The following is a 10,739-nucleotide window of genomic DNA, read 5'->3' on the forward strand; positions in this document are numbered from 1 at the left end:
ATGGGCTTTGTTGTTTATATGCACAAAACGTAGACACTTAACGTAGTCAGGGTTATGGCTGTGTAAAGAAATTTGCATTGTCTGAGCCTCTCCCTTCTTTGCGTGTGCTGAAAACTGAAAATCGTGCACTCAGTGTTGCAAGAATAAGGTCTTGAATGTCAGGATGATTCTTGCTGAATGTTAAAAAGGCTAGGGGGAAATGTATCTGAAGCTTTCATTGTCAGAGGGTGGCGATGATCCATGCCCTGCAGCTTAATCCCCAAAAACGCTATGGCAAACACCAAGAACTACAGTGGTGGGGAACTTTGGGGCTTCCAGATGCCATTGGATTCCCATCAGCCCCAGCCAGCATGGCCAGTGATCAGGGGTGATGGGAGTTGTAGTCCACAACATCTGGCAGGCTGCAGCTTCCCCATCCCTGCATTGGTTTGTCTCGGGTCTTCATATTGGGGAGTTGGGCTTACTGATTGGAAAGCTGCTGCCAGGATTGCTGAACACCCTTTGTCCTATGATTGATTTGCTAATGCCAGGTGCTGATAAAATTGTGGAGTTTGGGGCTGTGGGCATGGTCCTTCCTGCTTCTGCACCTAGAGGTGGAAGTTGTTCCAGAAAAGAGAGACACCTAATGTGTCAAGCCTGACCAAGCCCTGCTGAAGGCTGCCATATTTTGACTTGGAAATGAGCCAGCCCAGTTCAGCTTTTGTTTCGTGCTGATCCTCAAGCGCATGGTAAAGGACAGAAGTCAGGTGTGTGAGAAAGACAGAGACAGACCTTGGTCCTCACCATGTGGAATCCCAGTCACTGCCTTTTTAACATGAGACCTTGAACAAGATGACATGTGCCTCTGGCCTGACCTAAAATGTGTGTGCACACCCTCGGCACTGAAGCAAAGAGACTTTGGTCTCTGGCCCATTCCAATTCTGCCGGCCTGTATCTGCCCTGAGGCTTTGCTGTCTGGAGTAAAGGGGTAAAGTATTGGGATGCGGGGAGGCAGTAGTTCTGCTGTTCATTAACCTTTACCTGCTTGTCCCCTGCCTAGCCAATGCACTGCAGTTAGACAAGAGAACAGGTCCTTTTCCGTGGAATACTCGTGGGGTGCCATTGGTATCATTTTGATCCCAGGCATTTGAGTGTTAAATCCTCCAACAGTTGATTATATATTTTATCTGGATGATTTTGGGGGGAAACTCATCTCTATATTGGGGGACGGAGGGATTTGTTTCTAGGGTGTTCTGGTATTAACACCACTTTTAAATTTGTTTATTGAGTTCTCCTGGCAATTGCCAACAAATTGCTTTGTGCATTGCAGTTGCCAGCAGATTGCTTTGAGACTTATTGTGGAAAGTGACTCATAAGAAATAATAGTTGTTATTATAAAAAAGTAGAAATGTGTGGCAGGAGTGTGATTCAGATGCCAGTCCTCTGCCTATGAGCACATGAAGGAAGTCCTACCTGTGTGACTCTTGGAAGAATAGGCAGCAGTGCTTATCAGCATTCCTAGGTCTGTTTATACATTCAGGACAAACAGTAGCAGAGTATTGTGGCACCTTTCAGATGAGTATATTTCATTTTACAGCCGCAGCTGCTTTTGTGCTCTAAGAGTTCATCCCATTAGATGCATGCATGAAGGCAGAATACAGACTCTTGTTGCAGACTGCACGCAAGCCGCTCTAGTCTTCATGTTAACTGTTGTAGCTGTAGCCAGCGAACAGATCATATGTCCCTGCTCTGGCGGGATTGGAGGGGGAAGACCCCCTACGAGTGGTTCCTGACTTCTACCTCCCCTTCCCCTTCCAAACCTTGCAGTTTATCTATGAGGACTCCATGGACTTGATTGCCAAGCTGCCATGTATAGCTGCAAAGATTTACCGCAATCTGTACCGTGAAGGCAGCAGCATCGGCGCCATCGATCCCGCCTTAGACTGGTCACACAACTTCACCAACATGCTGGGCTATAATGACCCCGAGTTCATTGAACTCATGCGCCTCTACCTCACCATTCACAGGTAAGTCTTACCTGTCTTGTGTACAAGAGAGGCTTGAAAGAGCTGTGAGCTGATGGAGCAACAGAAAGAACTGATGCCTGAGCTTTTGTGCGTTTAGCACTTGTGTCCTTCCCCCACACATCTATTACTGCCAGCGCACTAAGCATTGGTGCAATTTCCCCCATATGCTTTCTGTGCTTGAGCATAATGAAGGTGCTCAGCAAGCCTTCCTGGGGAGAGCGTTCCACAAACGAGGAGCCACTGCAGAAAAGGCCCACTCTTGTGGAGGAGGCACACAAAGAAGGGCCTCAGATGACGATCACAGGGTCCATTCATATGAGGAGAGGCGGTCCCTGGGGTCCTTTAAGGCTTTATAGGTCAAAGTCAGCATTTTGAAATGGCCTGGAAACTGATTAGCAACCAATGAAGTTGGGCCAGGCTCGGCGCAATATACCGTATTTTTCGCTCTATAATACGCACCAGACCATAAGACGCACCTAGTTTTTGGAAGAGGAAACAAGAAAAAATATATTCTGAATCCCAGAAGCCAGGACAGCCAGCGGGATCTCAGTGCAGCGATCCCACTGGCTTATGGGATAGCCGCACGCTGTGCTCCGGAGGCTTCGCATTGCTTTCGCTGAAGCCATGGAGCCTGCATTCGCTCCATAAGTCGCACACACATTTCCCCTTATTTTTAGGAGGGGAAAAGTTTGTCTTATTGAGTGAAAAATACGGTAATCTCAAACCGTCTTTCCCCGGTGAGCAACCCAGCTGCCGAATTCTACACCAGCTGAAGTTTCTGAACTCCCTCCAGGGGCAGCCCTATGTACAACACATTGCAATAATCTAACCTAGAGGTTACCAGGGCATAGACAGCAATAGTTAGGCTGTCTAGGTAAGGGCGTAGCTGGGCCGCCAGCCGAAGCTGATGGAAGATTGTCCATGCCTCTGAGGCCACTTGAGCATCAAGCGACAGCAAAGGATCCAGGAGTAACTCCAAGCACCTTCAAAGGGAATGTAACTTCCCATTCGTCCAACCACCCACTAACAGTGCCCCAGTCTTATCTGGATTGAGCTTCAGTTTGTCGGCACTCACCTTTTTTCTCTAGTTGACAGTGGTTTTATTGCCAACAGGCATAGCACTTAAGCATCTGATATAATCTGTAGCCTTTTGCGACAGTTGAGATGTGCAGGGAGCTGGGTGCATAGTTCTGGGGTTAGAGTTTCCATGTATAACGTCCTAACTTCAATCCATGGAATATTCTGTTAAAGCAGTAGCCTTCAATATTTAACCCACCTTTAACCCAAACGTGAATTTGGTGTCCCATTTCTAAATCTTCTTTTTACCATATGTTTGTATTCTGCTACTCCTGCTGCTGTTGGATCAAGCTGTGACCCAGCAGTTGGTCCCAATCCATCAGCCCAACTGAGAGGCCTCTGCCTGAAATCCTGTTGCTAGTTGGGTTAATATGACTTCATATGTTCCATGGGTAGGCAAACTAAGGCCCGGGGGCTGGATGTGGCCCAATCGCCTTCAAAATCCTGTCCGGGAATCAGTGTGTTTTTACATGAGCAGAATGTGTCCTTTTATTTAAAATGCATCTCTGGGTTATTTGTGGGGCAGAGGAATTCGTTCATGATTATTTTTTTTCAAAATATAGTCCGGCCCCCCGACAAGGTCTGAGGGACAGTGGACAGGCCCCCTGCTGAAAAAGTTTGCTGGCCCCTGAATGTTCTCTTAAGCGGCTCCCTCTAGTGGCAGAGAACCCTAACTTTTGTTTAACCCTCAATTGGGAGCTACATGTTACAAGGGTAATGTTACTTTCCCCCCGGTAGGTTGTTTCTTGCAGCTGTGGTGTGCTGGGGCTGTAGAATTGTAGAGTTGGAAGGGACTCCGTTGGGCCATCTAGTCCAACCCCCTGCAGTGCAGGAATCTTTTTGCCCAATGTGGGGCTTTAACACACAACCCTGATGTTAAGAGTCTCATGCGCTATTGACAGAGCTATCTGAGTGTGCTGAGAAAGCCGCTTTCGTGAACATCTTTGATGCTTGCATATGATGACCATAAAATGAATTCATTGTAACTGCTATTGTGCTTCTGGAATGTTATGTGTGTCATCTTTTCTGTTCAGGAAGAAATGTTGGTGAGAATCTTAATTTATTAACCATTGGCCAAATGCATACAAAACTTCATTTCAGTCTGCTTGCTCTGCACTCTAAGCTTCCTTGTTCCCTGCTGATTTCCCCCCTCCCCCTTTGTTTTCTGCAGTGACCACGAGGGTGGTAATGTCAGTGCCCATACCAGTCACCTAGTGGGCAGTGCCCTCTCCGACCCTTACCTGGCTTTTGCTGCAGCCATGAATGGTCTGGCTGGCCCACTCCACGGTCTTGCAAATCAGGTAGGGGGCTGCATTGCCGAGCAGTGCTGGCAAATTTTGAATTTGGCGGAGAGCCTTTAGGGAGCCCTCCCTGTTCTTGCACATTATCAGCAAATCTCACGGGCTTTTTGCAGGAAGTGCTGGTATGGTTGACGAACTTGCAGAAGGAGCTGGGTGAGGATGTGTCTGACACGAAACTGAGGGATTTCATCTGGAATACTTTGAACTCTGGCAGGGTGAGTGCTGGCGGCATCAAAGCCTTAAGGGGGAAACAGAGGGAGGGGTTGCAGTTGGGAGGAAACTGTAGAGATTTAGGTTGCAGTGAGGTCTGTTATAAAATGGGGTGGTGGGGACACAGAGAGACCACACTGGCTTATGGGATTTCAACTTGTAAACTCCACAAAAGCATATATGCGCAGCCATATTTAGGTTTTTGTTTTGCTTTTTAAGCTGAGCTTCCCAGGAAGAGGAATTCTGTCTAAAGTATTCATTCTTCTTTTTCCTGCACTTCCCAAAGCCCTGGTGCCTTTCCCCTGTCCTATTTTATCAATTCAATGTGGGGACTCTTAGAATAGCAACTCATGTCCTGTTCTGTGTTAGAAAGGAATATCTTCCCCCTCCACCACGTTGATTACAGGACCACAAGGAGTGGCCTAAATGTATTTTAAGGATGCGTAATTATCCCCCAGTTCTTCTTTAGCAGCCACTGGGAAGTGAAGTCTGTTAATTAGCTGCAGAAGAAAGGCATTGATGTACTAGCTAGTGGATTCCCAGTGCCTTTGTAGTCTCACTTGGCATAGAAATGGGGAGCAAAAACAGGAAGTCAGCTGCTGGGAGTCATCAACAATGGGAGAAGATAAACAAGGACTTCAAGTCAGTCTATGCCAATAGGACACTCCTCCTAGAAACCAGCCAGGAGACAGTTGCCAGGATGAAGCTGTACAGAAAATGAATATGGCCGCCTAGATTTTCTCTTGCTGTCTGTGTGCAAATATATATTTCACATGCACACAATTTCCAATCATGATCTCATTCCACAAGCTTTAAACTGCTGTAGGGCTGGGGGAAGAGGAGGAAGCTCCCAGGTGAGAGCTGGGAGGGTTTCCTCTTCTGTACATGCAATAAGAGTTAAGATACAGTGCTGGAGGACCTGGTATTCACTTTCTCTTCTTTTCTTCTTTATTTTCTTCCTTCTCTTATTCTTGCTTTTTTCTTATCTCTCTAGATTAGTTTGGCTCTTATTGTATTTTATGTTGGAAACTTTTAATAAAAATTGATTAAAAACTTAGCCTGCTCTAGGGCTTGTTAAAACAGGTCAGTGTAAAAATGATTGTGTGCTGGTGGGAACTGCCTAAAGAGTCCCACAGGCAGGATGGTGGGGGAAGGTGAGAAATCAAATGTAGTGGTGGCACTGTGTGAAAACCTATCGATCAAGGTGTGGATGTTGGCAACTATGAAGGGGGCTGAGTACTTGCCTGTTAACCCCTTTGCACATCATATTGGGTACCACCCACAAGATTCTGTCAATGTCTCATGTTGCAGGTGGTTCCTGGCTATGGCCACGCAGTGCTGAGGAAGACGGACCCTCGCTACACCTGCCAGAGAGAATTTGCGCTCAAGCACCTTCCCAAAGATCCCCTCTTCAAGCTGGTGGCGCAGCTATACAAGATTGTCCCTAATGTGCTGCTGGAACAGGGCAAGGCCAAGAATCCCTGGCCCAATGTGGACGCACATAGTGGGGTCCTCCTGCAGGTGAGCTAACTACCTTTGGCAACCCTCTTTGAGGGCAGAGACCAAAGCCCTGGACTTTCTCAGCTAAAGGTGCCTGCTAGAATCTGGGCCCTACAAGCACATTTCTTAGGACTGAGCACTGGGAATATATTTCCCTGGGAACTTGCCTTGCAGGCTCAAATAGAGGGCGTTCTCAGCCCAGATTAGTATCACACTTTGCCTTGGGTCTAAGGCAGAGTATCATCTCACCTTGCTTTCCAAAGGATGGGGGGAGATTTAGCACTGCCTAAAACTTACACTTTTGGACAGAAATGGATGGAACCCGCCATATTCAGACCAATAGGTGCAGGGAATCTTGTGATAAGTATCTTTAAAGGATGAGTTTTTATTTTAAAAGTGGTTTTGAAGCTGTTGTGGTTTTGAGAATTTGTTGCACTGGCTCCTGCTAGTGCAGCTGTTTAGTTGCATCCAGCCCATAATATAAGGGAAGGATAAAAGCAGGGTTTGAAAAACATAGTTGAGGCTTAGATGATGTACCGAAATCACAAAATGCCAAGCTGATTAGGACAGAGGTGGATGTGTCACTCTCAAAAGCACTGCAACGGAGAAGTAAAAGGAGAGTCCTGATAAAAGGTATTTTGTGATGGGAAACTAGAGCTCTCAGTCACAGACTACTTCTCCCTCACCCCTGCCTGGTGTTTTCTGTTTATGTGGAGCACAAAACCCAATATCTTAGAAGCTCTGAAGCCTCAGAGCCTGTCTGCTACACCTTAGGCCACCTTGCAATCTGAGGGTCAGCTGCCTCACCTCATCAAAATGACATCAGGTGTCTTGTTTTCACCAGTCGTGGTGGATGTGCCTGTGTTTGGGTGAAATGGAGGCAGCCTGGTGAACTTTATGGGGCCAGAGGTTCCCAACAGCTGCTTTAAAAACTCAAGCTGGCTGGATGCTGTAGGTGCACTTGTGTTCAGTTCAGGTATGGGATTGCCTGGCAGGGCTGAATCTGGTTTTTCTGGGAGTGGTACAGGCCCCAAGTTGACTTGTGCACCACACTCGCTCTGACGTCAGAGGGATCAGTCTGCATCTTATATGCTTATGCCACTTTGCTGCTCTAGGTAGCGCAGAAGCAAGCTTGAGTCCATTCCCTGGGGCAAAGCCTCTATTTCCAGGCACTAGATTAAATGTTTCTGCTTCTGCCCCACCAGTACACAGAGCTGCTCCTATCCTTGTCTGCAAGCCCAGTTTATTTCCCAGCAGTAGGGCACTGAACCAGCTCTGCAGGATTTACCGCAGTGTGATAGCAATTTCTATCTTTCGGGGAGGATATTGGTAAATCTGCAGTGCAACCTGAAGCACCTTTTTTGCACTCAATTTGTGGGTGCTAAGTGAATTTGTGGGTGCTAAGTGGGTGCAAAGGAAGCTTTGACTCAGCTGTTGATTTGCACAGTGTTCTAGAATGTGGCCGACATTCCCACATAGCTCTGCATAGTAAGGGAAGGGCAATAATTGCCTGGGGCCGCTTGTTTTGCCATAGCCAATAAGCTGGTTGTGGAACCCTTGGTAAATTGTATGTCAATCACCATTTGAACTCCTACACTTGCGGAACCCAGGCAGGGTGGTGGTGTGCCTCCCTCTAGCGGTGGCTTAGGAGGCCTTGCAGATGCTATTATATCCAACCATAGTATAGGAATAGCATGAGGCAGAACTCCTAAACAACTGGGATTTGCGGTGGGCAAACCTGAAATGTTTCGGCTGGTATGAGACAAAGAATCAGAGTGCTTTCCCCTATCCCCCACCCTTCTAATTTCTGCAAATTTTTAAAGGAAAAACCCTACAGGAAGTGACTGGAAAAAAAACCTTTCCTCTTCTGCCCTCTTGGAACAACAAAAAAAATCACTTTGCAAGGGCTGTAGGATTCATGTCACTTCCAGGAATTATTTCTTGTGTGTAAGAAGGATCAGATATATCAGCATTCAGTTTTCTTAATCTCTTCCTGTGAGGCCCCTCGGAGCAATATACAGTATAGATTATGACAGTGCCCAGTCAGGTTTGTGTGTGTCCCCCAGTGCCTCCCAGGAACCTCACAGGTGGGTTTTGAAGGTGATGCCCTTCTGGTTTTCCTGAACACCTAGTGTTTGAGGTATACTGTATCTGTAGGTGGAGATATACTGTATCTGTAGGTGGAGATTCCATTTTAGCACTCTCAACCATCGTGGCCAATACAGTGGAACCTTGATTCTCAAACGCCTTGGTACTCGAACATTTCGGCTCCCAAACGCCGAAAACCCGGAAGTAAGTGTTCCGGTTTTCAAATGTTTTTTGGAAGCTGAACATCCGATGTGGCTGTCGGCTATTGTTTTCAGGGCACTTGCACCCATCGGAAGCTGCGCCTTGGTTTTTGAATGTTTCAGAAGTTGAACGGACTTTGGAACGGATTACGTTCAAGAACCAAGGGACACCTAGAGGGCTAAAGGGTTCCCTATATTTGCCATATAGGTTACAATAAAGTTATTTACTTAAGGGTTCTCTATGCCTGGTAAGTGGTCTTTTTCCTCCTCGGGGCCGTCCTCCTAACCACCACCTCTTTCTTTCTGCAGTACTACGGCATGAAGGAGATGAACTACTACACTGTGCTGTTTGGTGTGTCTCGAGCTCTTGGCGTCCTGTCGCAGCTCATCTGGAGCCGGGCGCTTGGCTTCCCTCTGGAGAGACCCAAATCCATGAGCACAGATGGGCTGATGGTGCTTGTGGGTGCAAAGTCAGGTTAAAGCAAGGGATAACATGGCAGGGGGTTAGCTGTCGAGGGAACGGTAGAGACAATACGACTTTTTTGTGTTTTGTTCAAAGGGCCTTGAAAAGATCCTTCCTTAGAGGCACTGACCATCGCATATTTTTTTCAGGTTATTTATGGGATAAATTCAGATAAAACTTATAGATACTTATCCTCCCCCCTCCTCTACACCTGCTACCTTAAAATACCACCTTAAAGTTAGTTTAGATTCCTAAGCGCAGGGCCCAGGGCAGCTCTTTGCAGCCTGAGCTGATGCCCTCGGCTAGAGAGAATGTTGCTTCTTTCCAGCTCAGACTCCTCTTTCATCCCCTCTTATCGCCCCAGGTTGCAGGCCAGGAGCAGAGAATACTTCCCCTTTAACAATCATGTCATATCACATGCTGCTTTTTGCCACCTTTCACAGATGGGGTGTTCTGCATTTTAAACAACGCCCTCCCTTTTTGGCAGGAGGGGGTTGGAGAGGAAAGCAGTTCTTTCCCGTCAGCTGAGCGCCATCCCCTTTTGTATACCCTTCTCCCGCCGCTGTCAAAAACGGCAGAATTGTGCTCTTAAAAGACAGAGCAGGTGAGGCTGTGACTTGAGTCACACTCCGGTGGAAAAGGTGAGTACAGCTCACCTCCTTGCCTACCAAAGAGGGGCAACACAGACCTTTCCCTTCCCCCAATCCAAAGCTACCACAGCACTAGGTTGTCCTGACCTGCATTAATGCACACAACCCCCTGGGCAACCCGCTGCCCCCCCCCCCCAAAAAAACCCTGATCTTCTGCGAGATGGTGCTTTGTTCCCAAAGATAAGGCTCTCAAGAAACTTAATCTGCCAGGAACAAATAGCTCTTTGCCTCCCTCCTCTTCGGCCAGAGGAGATGAGAGCAGCGTGTTTGAAGCAAGTGACCTCCCCATCCCATTTTTAATTTTGACTTGAGTGTTGGTGCTGTGGTACTGAAAAGGTGGGTTGAGGGTGTCTCGATAGCAAAGAAGGTATTGGTAACGTTTCCAAAACGGCAGCTTTTAATAGCATTGCCGTGTGGCGCTAAATTGGCTGGCCACACCTTGAGAGCAGCGATAGGTGAAAAGAATGGAGCCTGTCTCCTGGCCTCCTTTCCTCTCTAGAAAGGACTTCATACACTCCTACCAATGTTTGTTTTTTCTCTGTGTGTTTGTGTGAAACCCTTTTTGTCCTAAAACCACAAACAAACAAAAAAGGAAAGAAAAACCCCAATCTTAAGTTGAAGGCACAGTGTCAACAGCTGTGTAAGCATCAGCGTTCTGTTGCAAACTTCAGGTGGTTCTGTACAAACTGCAAAATAAATGTTTTTATTAACAAGTTACAGTATTGGAGTCTGTCCCTATGTATCAGTGAGGCCTGCAGCCCTTTGAACTATTGCTCCCAGTGACTGTTTGTGCCCCCACACACTCAATTCTTACCAGCCATCATAGTTTGCTTAGAATACTGGAAACGCATAATCCTAAAGGAACAGAACAACCAGAGCTTCTTTACAGGTAGGCAAACTAAGGCCCGGGGGCCAGATCCAGCCCAATCGCCTTCTAAATCCGACCCATGGACGGTCCGGGAATCAGCATGTTTTTACATGAGTAGAATGTCTCCTTTTATTTAAAATGCATCTCTGGGTTATTTGTGGGGCATAGGAATTCGTTCATTTTTTTTCTTTCTCTCCAAAATATAGTCCGGGGCCCCCACAAGGTCTGAGGGACAGTGGACAGGCCCCCTGCTGAAAAAGTTTGCTGACCCCTGAGGTACACATTGGCAACTCCCAAAGTCCCCGTGACAGCAAACACAAGCTCTGTGTGTGTGTTTGTGGGTTTGGGGTGGTCAGTGGAAAGGAGCTGCCCCACT

The 10,739-nt window shown here is 47.1% G+C and overlaps 1 protein-coding gene across 1 annotated transcript in view; it reads left to right on the plus strand.

The window, feature by feature from the left end:
- Positions 1–10,212, plus strand: part of CS (citrate synthase) — a 33,985-nt gene extending 23,773 nt beyond the window's left edge. Inside the window, exons 7-11 of the mRNA XM_081849720.1 lie at positions 1,807–2,006; positions 4,255–4,384; positions 4,498–4,599; positions 5,906–6,115; positions 8,692–10,212. Coding sequence (XP_081705846.1) covers positions 1,807–2,006; positions 4,255–4,384; positions 4,498–4,599; positions 5,906–6,115; positions 8,692–8,862 — 813 coding nt within the window. The 3' untranslated portion in view covers positions 8,863–10,212. The remainder of the gene's footprint in view (positions 1–1,806; positions 2,007–4,254; positions 4,385–4,497; positions 4,600–5,905; positions 6,116–8,691) is intronic.
- The last annotated feature ends 527 nt before the right edge of the window (positions 10,213–10,739 follow it).

This window comes from Podarcis erhardii (assembly GCF_964252035.2).
Source record: "Podarcis erhardii genome assembly, chromosome: 2".
Taxonomy (NCBI): domain Eukaryota; kingdom Metazoa; phylum Chordata; class Lepidosauria; order Squamata; family Lacertidae; genus Podarcis; species Podarcis erhardii.